Genomic DNA, 15,615 nt, shown 5'->3' on the forward strand with positions numbered 1-15,615 from the left:
TTCTGCTAATGCAAAACAAAAGGTAATGTTTTGTTTATAAAATTTTTAACACACAAATTAATTTATTTTGATAAATTAAGGTATTTTTGTTACTATCCATGGTAATTTTCCAGTTCTTTTGAAACACCAATAATCGTACAATAATTTTCCAATAACAAGAAATATTAAGAAAGCAAGTATAATGTTTAAAATATCTAAAGGCAGCCAATAATCGTCGTCTGGGGTGACACAAACTTCAGTTCTTTTCAATTCTCTAATCTGGAGAAAAAAATAAAAGACGAAAATTGCAATTAGTAAATTACATTATTTTCCATTTTATTTCAGTTTTTATTTTAATTCAATTTACCACTTTTTTTAATTTTCTTTTTGTTTGACAATTTGTCTCAATTTTCTATTTCTATTTAATTTAATTATTACCTGTTTGTTTGCATTTTCATCTGCGTCACTCGAACATCGAATATCATTGATATCTTTTACTAAATTTGCAAATCGAATTAAAAAATCCTAAAAGTTTTTAACAAAATTTTTTTAGTGGAATAGTATTTAAAAATTTAGCCTAATAATTAATAAATTTTTTCATCTACTTTATTACTATTTGTACTATAATTATTTTCTTTCTAAATTGTTTATCAATTGTTTTTGCAATTAAATTACCTGAAATCCTGGAGTAAACAAACAATCACATCTCCATGGATTATTCCCAAGATATAAACGAGCTGAATTTATGCTGTGAGGTAAAACATGCTCCAGAGCATAAGTTGGAAGCTGTAAAAAAAGCTATTATTTTCTTTTAACTAAAAAAGTACATAATCTAATTAACAAATTTAATTTAATATTTATGTATAAAAAACGAAATAATTAACGTAAAAACCAAAAAAGAGTTACAAAATAATTAAAAAATGGTTTTGACAAAAAGCAAATGTAATATTAATGATTTAAATTTTTGTTAATTGAAGATCAATTATTGATAATTGAACATCAATTACTAATATTAATGTAATATTATTAATAAAAAGTAAGGTACAAGAAAATAAGAAATATACAGTAATAAAAATATTCCGTTGATTAATAATGCAATAATTAATATACATATCATAATACGAACATCTGTTAATTTATTATTACGAAGACTGAGAAGTCGAAAGTTTTCGAGCCAATATGAACCATCAAGAAGACTAACAGTCTCTACTAAATTATAATCCAAATAAAGATCCAAGACTCGCTTGTAAACAGGATTTGCCTTCAAAGGTGTTAAGTCCGTAATCTAAACTCAAAAAAAAACCGAAGAAAGACTTTAACCTTTATAAAAATATTGGCAAAAAATATAATAGAAAGTTAAATTTAATTTTTATGTAAATTGAAAGGTACATGGAAAAAATATCCGTTTAAAATTTTCTTTCCTTTTGTATGTACCTTATTTTCCGAAAGTTGAAGAACAGTCGTGTTTGCTGGCAAAAACGATGGCATTTCGGTTAATCTTCTATTACTACAATTAACAGTAACGAAAGCCATTAGTTGCTTTTGAATTTGTCTGTCGACACGTCCGTAAACATAAGTCAATTGACATTCACAAACAGTGCGTTTACATTCATCGTTTAGGGCCTATTTTTCGAAAAATACCAATTATCGCTTCTCAAAAGAAGAAAATAAATGGGAATTTATTTCAAAATTAATAAGAAAAATTGTTAATACAAAAAATTATTAATCTAAAATTAACTTGCAAGTCTAAACCACAAAAAAGAAAAAGAAAAAAAATTAATAATAAGAAAAATGATTAATAAGAGAAATTAATAATTATACAAATTATTAATAAGAAACATTAATAAATCCATGAAACTAATTAAAATGCAATGTGATGCAATAAAAAATGAAACTAATTAATAAAAATTTTTGTCCAACTTTAGTGATAACATATATAATAAAATGCAATGAAATATAAACAACAATAAAACAATGAACTAAAAAAATTATATTATTAAAATCGACAGAAAATGAATTTAATTGCAAAATAATTTATAACTTTTATTTTTACTATTTCAGAGCTTACTACTAATATCTCAACAACTGGAACAAGTGGCCGTCCATCGTATGGCGTCGAGCATTGCAAATCAAATTTGTCATCAATTTTATTAGCGATGGAATAATTTTCTGCATTTAAAATCCATGACATTTCTTTTCTACATTTCCAAGGGTTACCTTCAATAAAATAAATTTATTTATTTCCACTCAAACTACTGAAATGGTTCATATTCACAGGTAAATATTGTAGAGAGTAATTTCTCATTTAGTACATTTTGATTTAAAAAAAATTATTTTGAAATGAAAAAAAATGAAAATTCATCTGAAAAGTAAAAAATATGAAAAAGCGTACGTAAGCTCACCAAACAGATAAATTGATTGCAATGTTGTTAAATTGAAAACTTCTGGATTTATTTCACTTAGATTATTATACCTTAAATCGAGAATTCGAAGTGATGATAAATTTTTCAAAAATTCTTCGTGAAATTTTTCTAATTTCGTTCCAATAATTTCTAGTTTCTGTTTTTGAAATATTTAATATTAATTAAAACTTTTTTTATGTGACAAGAAAAGAAGTTTATTTCAATTAATTATTTTCTAATAAAAAGGACTAAATTAGTTCAAAGTAATTTTTAGACCCAATAAATTATTAATATCAATAATGTGTTATTTGCAATAATAAATTAATATTAATATATTAATTATATTAAATTATCATTATGAATAAGAAATTTAGCTAAATTTATCTTTATCGTAATAAATAATGTTTCCTTCATTAAATTATACTTGGAGTATAAATTATTTATTTGAGTAGTCAATTAAAATGTAAACAAACGGTATTTTCATTAACTTGCCTCTAATTTTTCTGCCTCCTTTGGAAAAGGACTTATATTTTTTAAACTCCCGTTAATAATAGAAAAATTTTGCAAAGATGGAAAATACTGTAAAATTTCTGAATCAAAATTCGTGTCCGGCCAGTCGCAGAATGTTAAACTGCGCAATTTTTTCGATCTAAATTAAAATGTATAGACAAGAAGATTAAAAAGGCAATTTCAATTTAAGTAGAATTATTGTTTTAATGAAATAAATAAATAATTACCCTATTTTTTGTGATTCAATTCCGCCGTGACAAATTAAATGATCTTTTTTAAATCGACACACTGGAGAAACATCTGTTAATTTTGAGGTTTCTAATTCGCAAATATGAATTGCATACAAGCGAGACAGTTTCATCGACAAAAATAATATTAACAATCTGTAGAAAAAAATATTTTAAAAAGCTTTTAGATATAATAACAAAAAATTTCAAAAATATTTTTATTTGCAACAGGCGTTTTTCTTAAGAAGAATTAAAATTCTAATGTGAAAAAAAGTAAAAATTATCATTATTATTGTTATTATTATTACTTATTATTTTTTATTATTATTATTGAATTAAAAAATTATAACAAAATTATGAATATATTAGGATATAAATTATATTCATTGAATTTTTGAATTAACGTGATTTAATTAAATTTATTTTAATTTTCTTCTTTTTCAGGAAACTTTCCTCACTATAATATATAATAATAATTCATCTTCTTCACTTTACTTTGTGGGATTTTAACCGTTTATTTACAATTGCGATAACGACATTTTAACGATATTTTAAAAAGGCAAAGTGAAACTAGTTTAGAAAGCAATTATCTAGTGAATTCTAAATTTTTTTTGTAAAGAATTTATTCTCATCAAGCACGTGATTTTTTAAAATATTCTCCGCCATTATGAAAAAATGGTTCATACTTAATACGAAAAAAAGAAATTTAAATATTCAAAAAAAGAAATTTAAATTTTCATAAAAGGAATTCAAATATTCAAAACAATGATATTTTTTCTAAAAAATTTTGTAAACTGAAAGTAGATTAAATTTTGTTGTTTGTTTGTTTTGATGTAAATTTCCAAAAAAAGAAAAAAGTACAACAATGTTTATGACTTACAATGACTTGAATTGATTTAATTGACTCGAATTAATTTTTATTATCATTGTTTAGGAAGAAAAATAAAAATATAATCTGATTCGTAACACTGATTTCAGATGAAAATCTCAAAGTAAACTGAGCGTGCTTCAGTACCAAACGAATAGAATAGATGCAAAATACAAAACAGGATATATGTTATATTGCAAATAAAACAAATAAAAGTGATTTATAGTAAATTAGCGATTTTTTTGCAAGTTACTTAACTTATATTACAAGATTTTTCTAATTTAATGTAATTAGATATTGAAATATTTTAATATAATTCTGATATACGTTACTAGAAATCGCTTTAAAAAAAATCTTTCACTTTCCGAATTTTAATTAACTGAATAATTAATTTTTAATTTATTGAAACATTTTAAAGAGGAATAGACGTAATTGAATCGAAAAATTATTAGACTTAAAACAAAGGGATTAAATGTTTTCAAATATTTTTGTTTCTTTAATTTAAATTCAAAAATTATTAAATTTAATTAAGCAATTGAATTTATTCTTAAATAATTTATCGTATTAATTTGAATCAAAAAAGATTATTAAATTTAGTTAGCAACTGAATTATTTCAATTTATTTAATTTCATAAATTGAATGTTTCAATAATTGAAAAAAATGCTTTACAAAATTAATTTGTTCAAAAAGTTCAAATAATTTCATAAATTGAACTAGAAAATGTTTCACGCGAAACGCTGTTATCAATTTTTTTTATTATTATGCAAATAAAAGTTTTTATTTTCAAATATCAATTCCAATTTTTGAATAATTTCAAAAAAATATCAAAATTCAAAAAATAACTTATTTAATTACTGAACAATTAATTATTATAATATTTATTATTTTCTACAATTTTAATAAATTTCTTGGAAACAATTCAATTAATTTGAAAAAATTTAATTTAATTTAATATATTTATCGAAAGAATTCAATTATTTTAAAAATTTTGTATGAAATTTTTTTTTAAATTTATGTTATTTTCATAAATAATGAAATTCTTCGCAGGATTTGAATTATTGTTAAGGAGTTATACTATCCAGACGCACTAAAAAATGAACGTTTTTTAGATAATTTTTTTCTTGGAAAAAAATAACATTATCCGAACAGCACCAAGAGCAAAAAACAAAATTTGTCGTTAATCTACATTACTTTTTCTAGGGATGTACCCACGATTATATATTTTTATGAAAAATTCGCAAAATGGCATCAGTTTTAACATTTTTTTTTCATTTTTTAACTAAAAATCGACTTTAAATTGTTTATAACAATCTTAATTATTTGTGAATCTTAAAAAGCGTGTGTACTTCCCTAGATAATTTATCTGACAAGTTACAGTTAAAATTCCAAATGAATCTGTAAAAAATTGAGCGAGTTTAAAATTTAAAATTATGATGTTAAAAGTAGTTTATTGAATTTTCGTAGACAAAATAGTATTTACATATCATTCTTGAATAGTTTATGCATCATTTAATTCAATAAAAAATTTTTTTAAAATTTTTTTTGCTGAGTAGTATAATCCCTTAATTTTAATAAAATTCTTCAAAAATTTTAATAAATTTCTCAAAAAAATTCAGTTATTTTTAATAATTTTTATAAAATTCTTTATAAAAGTTAAGTTATTTTCAATACAATTTTATTTAAAATTCTCGAAATAATTCAATTATTTTCCAAAATTTTAATAAAATACCTCAAAAGAATTCAATTCTTTTCATAACAAAATTCTTCGCAGGAATTCAGTTATTTTTAATACAATTTTAGTAAAATTCTTGGGAAGAATTAAATTATTTTCGAAAAAATGTAATAAAATTTCTCTTATAAATTCAATTAATTTTAAAAATTGTAATAAATTTGTTTGCAGGAATTGAATTATTTTTAGAGATGATAAACTTCTTCCCAGACTTTTAATTATTTTTAAAAAGTTTATAATACATTCTTCGCAAGAATTCAATTATTTTTTTCATAAATAATAAAATCTTTTAGACGAATTGTAGAATTTGTAGAAGAATTAATTAATTAATTAGAATTTGTAGAAGATACAGTTTAAAAAAGTCACTAATCTTAATTAAATAAATAATTAAATAATTAAATAAATAAATTAATTAATTAAATTAAATTAAATTAAAATTAATTAATTAATTAATTTAATTTTCATTCTAAAATTAATTAATTAAATTTAATAAAATTCTCGCGTGAATTAAATTATTTTAAATTGAAAATTATAAATGTTACAAAAAAATTAATTAATTAATTAAATTAAATTAAATTAAATTAAAGGTATTTTCACTTTTCTATGTTAAAAAATATTTTCTCGTTTATTATGTATACAGTATTATCACATAAAAGTCTGTGTAATTAAATTAATTTTTAAATATTAATATATCAATGTATAGAATATTAATTAATAATTTAATTATTAACGGCACTTTATTAAATTAATTTAATTAATTTAATTTCTTAATTAATTAATTAATAATTAAGAAATTAATTTAAATTGACTAAAAAGAATTTTTTTAAACAAATATTCTTAGTCAATTTTCATTCTAAAATGAATGAATGAATGAATGAATGAATGAATGAATGAATTAAATTTAGTAAAATTCTCGCGTGAATTAAATTATTTTAAATTGAAAATTATAAATATTACAAAAATTATAACATTTTCTAAACAAAAATGTATTTTAAAATTAAAAATAAATTCTCTTATATTAACGAAAAATTATGGAGAATAAAATAATTTAATAAATTTCTTTTTCGCAAAAATAATATAAAAAAACTTATTATCTAAATGGGATATAAAACTACCGAGAAGGTATTTGAAAAATTAAAAAATGAAATGTATGACAATTGTTTGTTGGTATAAATCGAACTTTATTTTTTTTCAATTGTTAACACTCATACATATTTTATTTCAAATTGCACACATTCTTGAAAACTACACTGCTATTGTTTATTCTACTTATCACTACAATATTTTTTTTTTGGAATACAACTAGAGATCACTCAGGTAACTAAAGCAAATTCGTGGTTTTAATTTTATTTGCTTGTCTCGAGGTAAAATCAATAGTATTTGACAGTTTTCGTTTCTTTTGTACATGTAAATAAATATTAAAATATTTAGCTTACTATAAGAAGATATGGCGAGGTTTTATTTTGAAAATCTAAGAATATTACATACTTGTTTATTTATTAAAAATATATATCTTTCATTCAATTAACTCATTTTTATTTTTTTGATAATATGATATTTTTTTGGATTTAAAATTTAATTTAAAAATTATTACTTTTTTCTTCTCTGAAATATGTCAAATTTATTAATTTTTGAATTACATAACTACATAAAATTCTTTACATTTCAGTACGAATTGACTAAAAAGAATTTTTTTAAACAAATATTCTTAGTCAATTTTCATTTTAAAATTAGACAATGAAGAATTTTTGAAAAAATATTTTAAAAGGTATTTTCACTTTTCTATGTTAAAAAATATTTTCTCGTTTATTATGTATACAGTATTATCACATAAAAGTCTGTGAAATTAAATTAATTTTTAAATATTAATATATCAATGTATAGAATATTAATTAATAATTTAATTATTAACGGCACTTTATTAAATTAATTTAATTAATTTAATTTCTTAATTATAAATTCTTTTTTGGAACGTATCAAAAAAATTTTTAATTATAAACATATTTTTTATAAATTGTACTTGATAATTTAAAAATGTAGAAGATATAGTTTAAAAAAGTCACTAATCTTGTTTAATGATAATCATTTCATATTGATTTAAACATACACAATGACAAGATTATTATTTTATCATCAAAAATTCTTATTTTATTGTAAAGAATTTTTCTTTTTTAATACTAGACGATTAATTGATTTTAATTAATATATATATTTAATTAATAATTTATTAAAATCTATTTGTAGCAATTGAGATCAGTGCATCAAACTTAAGTATACACTTTAGCGTTAAAAAACGAGTATATCTGATATCTTAAACTTCAATGTATCCATAATTTTATGCATTTTTTTCTCTCATAATTTGATAATAAGAGAGAATAATTTCTTTTTGATAATTCACAATAATTTTTGGGATCAGAAGAAAATAGAAAATTGTTTTCTATATATCCCTTTGGTAATTGTTTCACAATCACTAAATAATAAATTTAATAGAAAAAAAGGTAAACAATAGAATAAAAAAAATATCCATTTCAATTGTTTTCAATTTATGTATAAATTATGATAATATGAATTTTACAAAATATACAAATTGAACAATAATTTAGGAAATGAATTTAATATCTGTCTCTCGTTAAATTCACACTCTTAAATTAATATTGTTATTAATGATTCTAAAGTAGTGAACAATTTAGGCGAGATTTTTTATCTTTATTTTTATTCTTTAAATCAAAAATAAGAAAATTTGACATAAAGAAAAAAGTTTAGAATAAAATAAATAGAAAAAAAGTCGCCTAAATTTAATATGTTCAAAATCTAAAGGAAAATTCTACCTCAAACATCGGCTAATATCCAAAAATAAAGGGGACGCAGCTCATGATCTAGAACTTTGTATTCGAGATTATTGAGACCATCAGTGTCGAATTTGCGTGCTCCGCTTTCTAGATTTTCGTAACGTGTCACACTCGGCGTTTCCTTTTTATGTGTAAGCATGTAATATTGAGCTACGTCTGGTCCAAATCTTGTAACCTAAGGAAAATTACAATTTTTTAATGTATAAAAATAAATATAACAAATAAAATATTTAAGGTTTAAATTATGCTAATTTGAATTAATTCATTGTATAATTAAACAATTACACAATTCATTAACTAATTTCGAAACAAATTTTATTAAAATTGTAGGAAAATAATGAAGCAAATATATTCGAACAAGTGGTTTTTGATAAAAATTTGCTCCAATCAATGTTTAGAAAATTAATAAAATTCTTTGAAACACTTAAATTCTTTTCAAAAATTTGGATAAAATTAATCGCTAGAGTTTTTCAGTTTCATGAAAAAATGCCTTTCGAGGCAATTTTAATTATTAAATTTCTTGAAAAAATTCAATTATTATCATAAATAATATTTTTCAAAATAATTCAAATAAAATTCCTTGCAAGGAGGAATTTAATTTAATTTAATTATTTTCAATACAATATTTTAACAAAATTTCTCAAAATAATTCAATTTCTTAACAAAATTCAAATAAAATTCTTCACAGGAATTCAATTATTTTCATAAATAATAAAACTCTTTACAAGAATTCAAATATTTTCAATAATTTAAATAAAATTTCTCAAAATAATCCAATTATTTTTAAAAATTCCCATTAAAATTTTTCACAGAAATTCAATTATTGTCATAAATAATAATACACTTTACTGGAATTCAATTATTTTCAAACTTTTGAATAAAATTGTTCGAAAGAATTCAATAAATTATTTAAAAAATAATTTTAGTAATAAAAATTCAATTTTTTAATTACGATTATTAACAAATACGTTTATTATAAAAACTTGAAAGGTATTTTTCATAAAATTCAATTACTTTTAAAAATAATGAAAAATAAAAAAAATTTAATGTAAATAGTTTATATTATTATTATTATTGTTATTATTATTATTATTATTATTATTATTATTATTATTATTATTAATATGATTATTTCCTCTCAATTCTTTAAAAAAGATTAAAAATTTATTTTCTCATTAGTTAACATAAATTTTAATTGTTATTCTTTTGAAATAAAATTATTTACGATGCAATTTTGTGGACTCTTTAATGCTGCTTTTTACACTCACAAACATATATGAATAAATTCTATTGTCTGTGTTGTAAAATTCAATTATTTACCAATTAATAAATTACAATTCTTTGAAAATTCGATTTTTTTTAAATATTTGATGAAATTTTTCAACGAACTTAATGATTGTCACTTCAGTTTAAAAAGATTTTAATTAGTCTGATAATTATATTTAAAAATTTAAGAAATAATTTTTTTTCTTTGGAGTTCGAATATCTTTAAAGAATTTTATTAAAATTTCTCCAGAATTTAAAGTAAATTTATATAAAACTTTAATAAATTTATTCAAAAATTAAATAAATATTTAATTATTATTAATTTTTTCACAACAATTAAAATGTTTGAAAAATTTTAGTCTAAAATTTTCTGAAATTTAATTATTTCTAAAAATTGTAACTGTTTATAAAGAAAATCGTCTTTTAGTTCATTTTTATTAATATCTTTAGGAAAGTTATTCTAGAATTTAATTATTTACAGAAATAAGAAAAAAATCTAAGTAGGTTTTGTTTTTTTTTCACCAAAAATTCTGAATTTTTTTAGTAATTTTAGAAATTCAATTTTTTTTCCAGTTCTTTTGATAATATTCCTTGACATTTTCCTGATTACTCTGACCTGTGGAAACATGACAATAACATTTTTGTATATTTTATTGTTTTTTAGTTATTATAATATTTTTATTTTGAAAGACTCCCTGATAATCCTTCTAACTGAATAATGAAGCAAAATAAAAAGAAAGAAAAATATTAAAGAAAATTTTGAACAAACCGTAAGTCCTCTGGTCTGCAGTCTTCCATAGAAATCATCGTCCTCGCCGCCCCAGCCGTAAAAAAAATTGGCAAATCCATTCGCCTGTTCAAATTGCTTTCTAGTCAATGCAATTGCACCGCCAAATAATCCAGTGTACGGTAAATTATATCTAAATGTATTAACACTTGAACTCATGTGTCTTGGCATTTTTGTGCACGCATAAATATTGTCCGTATTTTGTGGAATAAGATCAATATCCTGGAAGATAAAACAATGAAAATCATTGATTTTCGTTGCCTCCGCATAGCCGACATTAAATAATTTCGCTCTATTAAATTCCCTCGTTGGACTTTGTTCAATAACAAATATTCTATAGTCTAAATTTTGTGACTGAAGAAATGGATGAATGAAATTCATAAATATTGCAAGTTGCGTTGGTCGATTACGATATGGCAATATTATTGCCACATTAAATAGAGGATGACAATTAAGTGGTTTCCATTGACCACCTGGCAATATTCCCAAACGTCTTGCCAATGCTGCTGGATCTTCGCGTGGATGTTTATCCGGGTAGAGTAATTGTGATGGTGTTCTACCATTAATAACAAGATCACATGAATTATCACGAGGCAAAAATGATCTTTCCATTTCAATATAAATATCTTTGGTTTTAATGAAACTATAATGCGCTGCAAATCTACCGGGATGAAGGCAGTAAGAGAGCATAAAGAGTAGAATTATTGTAATTGTCAAACCACGGGCATACTCGTAGAGAAACCCCACGAATGTCTTTACAACATTCATAATTCCTCGCATTTTTACCACCTCTTTTTCATTTCTCAAGTTATTAACATCATGTCACGGCTCTTTCACCTTGCTTTCATTTTCAACTTCTAAACAAAATACATTATTGATTATTTTCTCTTAAAAAAAGTGATAAACATTGATTGTTATTGTTTTATTTACCTAAACCACCTGAACTGACAAAGTATACCTAGAAAACTGAAGAAGTGAAGAGGATAGAGGAACTAAAAAAAACAATTATTAATGCGAATACACACGTTTTGACGTTGGTCAGTTGGTCTTGTTTTTCACATTCCCAACCCTGCACTAAATGGACAAGTTTTCCGGAAATAAAACAGTTTCCTTTCTTTCTTCCACGACGCGTCAACGAGGTGCGTGTGTTAAAAATCGCCTCCACAATTGTTCTTCTATATTAACGATAAAATAATAAAATAATAACCGTATAATAATTTAATTATCTTTACAGCTTTCCCAGCTTGAAGAAGTAAAAAACAACAGCCAAAATGGTTGCACAAAAGAAACAGGTAAATTTCCTCACCACGTGTTTTTATAGGTTATCTTTTCCATATAGAACATTCTTTTTGCTTTAAAATATTTTAAAAATAATTAAAATTAATGAACAGAAAATTTATGAAATCGTAAAAAAATGCATGATTCCAGGCTTCGCACTCATCTACTAAAACCTACTATTTGTATACTTTCTTTTAGATTTGTAACACTAACAGCTACTTTTTTCTTTTTCTTGAGAATTTGTACTACTTTTAATTCGCTAATAGTTGAAATAAAAAAATTATTCTCAAAAATTTTTATAAAATTCTTCTAAAAAGTTTAATTCTTTTCATAAATAACAAAATTCTTTGTTTAAATTCAATTATTTTAATACATAGTAAAACTCTTCGTAGGAATTCAATTACATATATTCCAAAATTTCAATAAAATTCTTGTCAAGAATTCAATTATTTTCATAAATAATAAAATTCTTTACAGAACATCAATTATTTTAAAAAATTTCAATAAAATTCTAGGTAAAAATTAATTTAACTTCATAAATAACAAAATTCTTCGTATAAATTCAATTATTTTAAAAAATTTTGATTCAATTCTTAGAGAAGATTTAATTCTTTTTATAAATAGCAGAATATTCTTCGCAAGAATTCAATTATTTTCAAAAATTTTAGTAAAACTCTTGGCAAAAATTCAATTATTTTCATAAATATTAAAACTCTTCACAGAACTTTAATTATTTTTTCTAATTTCATTAAAATTCTAGTCGAAAATTCAATTATCTTCATAAATAATACAAAATTCTTCCTATAAATTCAATTATTTTCAAAACATTCTAGTACAATTCTTCGAGAAAATTCAATTCTTTTCATAAATAATAAAATTCTTGGCAACAATTCAATTATTGTTACAAATACATAATCATAACTCATCGCTGGATTTAAATTATTTTTATACAATTTTAAGTAAATTCCCCGAAAAATGCAATTTTTCTTAAAATTTTCATTACAATGATTCAAACGAATTCCATTAAAAAAAATTCTAGTACAATTTTTAAATAAGAATTAAATCAAAAATGAATTTCAGTTAAAATTTCAAAGATCAATTGAATATTAGAAGCGTCATAACTAAAATTTTAAGAAATAATAAAATTTCAAAATATTTTTAAATTGTTTGCAAATTTTAATTCTTGTAAAAATGTAAAATTTATATTTTTATTTTAAAAAAATATTAATTTAGAATTTTTAATAAATAATTAAAGTTTTGAATAATTTTATTTAAAAATTTCAACAACAAAAAATGATTGACTGACAAATTATAATTTTTAGAAATAGTTAAATTTCAAAAAGTCTTTACATTAAATTGAGGCCTTGGATCCAATAACTCGCCCGACGCTCGGAGGAACGCGCAACTACCAGTCAGTGAGCAGTGAGCGCCTCTGGGCCACTCACTGCTACCCGACTGGCATTAGCGCGAGTCTCCGAGCGTCGGGCGAGTTATTGGATCCAAGGCCTCAATTGAAATCATTTAAAATATTTTAATTCCTGTGAAAAAATAAATAAGTAATTTATTAATTATTTAACAAAAATTATTCAAGTTTTGAATGTAATTAAACTTTGAAATTATGAAGAAAAAATTAGTCTTTTGAAAAATTGTAATTAGAATTTTTTTGTAAGTAGTTCAAGTCAAGTAAATAAAATTCAAAAAGATTAAACTAGATTTCCAATTACTTATTTGGAAATTTTGTCAAATTTAATTGAAACATTTTATATTTTAAAAAATTAAAAAACTATTTCTAAAAATAATCTTATTGTTGAAGAATTTAATATTACAATTTAGAAAACAATTAAATTTTTTAAAAATTTTAGAATCGATATTATTAGCAGAATGAGAAATAAAATTTAATATTTTTGATATTTTCCGTCTTAAAGCTACTTTTTTAAAATCAATTATCAAGTGCGAAGCCTGTGATTTTTTTAAATGGTAGAAAAATGGAATTTCTACGTATATTTTGTTTATATTTCTTGTTTCTTGTTATAGAAAAAGGCGATGGAGAGCATCAACTCCAGGCTCGCGTTGGTGATGAAATCTGGAAAATACGTTCTTGGTTATAAGCAGACGTTAAAATCTCTTCGTCAGGGAAAAGCTAAGCTCGTTATTATTGCTAATAATACGCCTCCTTTAAGGTGAGACTGAGATGTAGTGCTCCTTTCTACAAATTTCTCTAAATTTACCTAATTCTAAAAAAAGGAAAAAAATAGTTAAATTTAAAGAAAGTTTAAAATTAAAAGATTTTTTTTTATTTTTTAAAATAAATTTTTACTCTCAAAGGAGTCCTACGGAGTAGTCTCTTAAAACTGCTAGTAAGTGCAGTAAATTTTTTTTCTTCCGGGAGGAAAAAAAACATAGTTAACGGTTTTTTTTATTTGTGTAATTGCAGAAAATCTGAGATCGAGTATTACGCAATGTTGGCCAAAACTGGAGTCCATCATTACACTGGAAACAATATTGAACTCGGAACAGCCTGCGGAAAGTATTTCAGAGTGTGTACTTTATCAATTACCGATCCAGGTAATTCTGATATTATCAAATCAATGCCCACGGGTGAACAGGCTTAAGTATTTTGTACAAATTCTTTAAATAAAAATATTTAAAATTATAAAATATTTTTCTACATTTTTCTACAGTTTATACGATCCTCGGGACTCGAACGATAATGTTCAAAAATTTTTTTAAATTCTCGTCAAAATTTCAATTATCTGTATAAATAATAAAATTCTTCTCCGAAATTCAATTATTTTCAAAAAATTTAATAAAATTTCAATTATTTTCTCAAAAATTTTCAATAACTACTAGTTCAATTATTTGCAAATTTTTTATAAATTTCTTCGCAATAGTTTAATTATTTTCATAAAGAATTCAATTATTTGAAAATTTATTGATAATATTTTTTATGAGAATTTCATTTTAAAAAATATAAATGAATCAATAAATTATTTATTCTTGTATTCAAATAATTTAATTATCGCAGAATTTACTAATAAAAATTGATTTAAAAATCAATTTCAGTTAAAATTTTAATAAAATTCTTTATAAAAATTCAATTGTTTGCATTAATAATAAAATTCTTCCTAAGAATTCAATTATTTTTATAAAATTATAAAATTCTTTTTATAGGAATTCCTCAAAAAATGTATTTATTCTTAAAAATTTGATTAAAATTCGTCATAAGAATTATTTTTATAAATAATAAAATTTTCATAAAATTTTTCGAAAAAAATCAATTATTTAAAATGATTTTTATAAAATTATTTCAATTATTTTTAATACAATTTTAAATTGTATTTAAATAATTTTTTTTTATAAAATTCTTTGCAAACATTTATTTATTTTCATAAATAATAACATTTTAACAGGAATTCAATTATTTAACACACAATTTTCATATAAATTTTCGAAAAAAATTATTTAAAAAAAGTTTTATAAAATTCATCGCAAGAGTTCAATTATTTTAATAAATAATCAAATTCTTCTTGGAATTTCAATTATTTTGAAAAATTTAAATAAAATTCGTTGAAAAAATTCAATTATTTAAAAAAAAATTTGATAATGCTGTTTATACGAGTTGAATTTTAAGAAGTTTTCAATTATTTATTTTTGCAATTAAATAATTGACTTCTCATAGAACTTTTTAATAAGAAATGATTGAATTTTTTTGAAATTAT

The 15,615-nt window shown here is 21.7% G+C and overlaps 3 protein-coding genes across 4 annotated transcripts; 1 reads left to right on the forward strand and 2 right to left on the reverse strand.

Moving 5' to 3' along the window:
* Positions 1-15: 15 nt before the first annotated feature.
* On the reverse strand, positions 16-4,162 carry LOC122497572 (protein singed wings 2). 2 transcript variants are annotated; one of them, XM_043604776.1, is made up of 10 exons: positions 3,999-4,162; positions 3,119-3,274; positions 2,874-3,030; positions 2,382-2,538; positions 2,048-2,196; positions 1,414-1,602; positions 1,106-1,264; positions 655-765; positions 418-504; positions 16-258 (listed from the first exon to the last, which is right to left on the reverse strand). In XM_043604776.1, the coding sequence occupies exons 1-10, from the start codon at positions 4,043-4,045 to the stop codon at positions 76-78; spliced, it is 1,395 nt and encodes a 464-aa protein (XP_043460711.1). In that variant the 5' UTR covers positions 4,046-4,162; the 3' UTR covers positions 16-75. The 2 variants fall into 2 exon arrangements, with proteins under 2 accessions (XP_043460711.1, XP_043460712.1); XM_043604777.1 differs by lacking the exon at positions 3,999-4,162 and adding an exon at positions 3,614-3,693.
* A 4,080-nt stretch (positions 4,163-8,242) lies between these two features.
* On the reverse strand, positions 8,243-11,677 carry LOC122497576 (beta-1,4-N-acetylgalactosaminyltransferase bre-4-like). The gene is made up of 3 exons (XM_043604786.1): positions 11,549-11,677; positions 10,601-11,475; positions 8,243-8,740 (listed from the first exon to the last, which is right to left on the reverse strand). The coding sequence occupies exons 2-3, from the start codon at positions 11,396-11,398 to the stop codon at positions 8,546-8,548; spliced, it is 993 nt and encodes a 330-aa protein (XP_043460721.1). The 5' UTR covers positions 11,399-11,475; positions 11,549-11,677; the 3' UTR covers positions 8,243-8,545.
* Positions 11,662-14,554, forward strand: LOC122497577 (60S ribosomal protein L30). The gene is made up of 4 exons (XM_043604787.1): positions 11,662-11,757; positions 11,853-11,910; positions 13,931-14,076; positions 14,331-14,554. The coding sequence occupies exons 2-4, from the start codon at positions 11,890-11,892 to the stop codon at positions 14,506-14,508; spliced, it is 345 nt and encodes a 114-aa protein (XP_043460722.1). The 5' UTR covers positions 11,662-11,757; positions 11,853-11,889; the 3' UTR covers positions 14,509-14,554.
* Positions 14,555-15,615: the final 1,061 nt, after the last annotated feature.

The sequence above is a fragment of the Leptopilina heterotoma genome, unplaced genomic scaffold (assembly GCF_015476425.1).
Source record: "Leptopilina heterotoma isolate Lh14 unplaced genomic scaffold, ASM1547642v1 Lhet_134, whole genome shotgun sequence".
In the NCBI taxonomy this organism is placed as follows: domain Eukaryota; kingdom Metazoa; phylum Arthropoda; class Insecta; order Hymenoptera; family Figitidae; genus Leptopilina; species Leptopilina heterotoma.

Bases quoted from the DNA above. Each gene is read 5' to 3' on its own strand.
- LOC122497572 (XM_043604776.1), bottom strand. From the start codon at position 4,045: ATGATAATAAAAATTAATTCGAGTCAATTAAATCAATTCAAGTCATT. The intron at 3,031-3,118 runs GTAATTATTTAT...ATTTTAATTTAG, and splicing joins ATTGAATCACAAAAAATAGG to ATCGAAAAAATTGCGCAGTT. The intron at 2,197-2,381 runs GTGAGCTTACGT...ATTTTATTGAAG, and splicing joins GCAATCAATTTATCTGTTTG to GTAACCCTTGGAAATGTAGA.
- LOC122497576 (XM_043604786.1), bottom strand. From the start codon at position 11,398: ATGCGAGGAATTATGAATGTTGTAAAGACATTCGTGGGGTTTCTCTAC. The intron at 8,741-10,600 runs GTTTGTTCAAAA...AATTTTCCTTAG, and splicing joins TGCAGACCAGAGGACTTACG to GTTACAAGATTTGGACCAGA.
- LOC122497577 (XM_043604787.1), top strand. From the start codon at position 11,890: ATGGTTGCACAAAAGAAACAG. The intron at 11,911-13,930 runs GTAAATTTCCTC...TTCTTGTTATAG, and splicing joins TGGTTGCACAAAAGAAACAG to AAAAAGGCGATGGAGAGCAT. The intron at 14,077-14,330 runs GTGAGACTGAGA...GTGTAATTGCAG, and splicing joins AATAATACGCCTCCTTTAAG to AAAATCTGAGATCGAGTATT.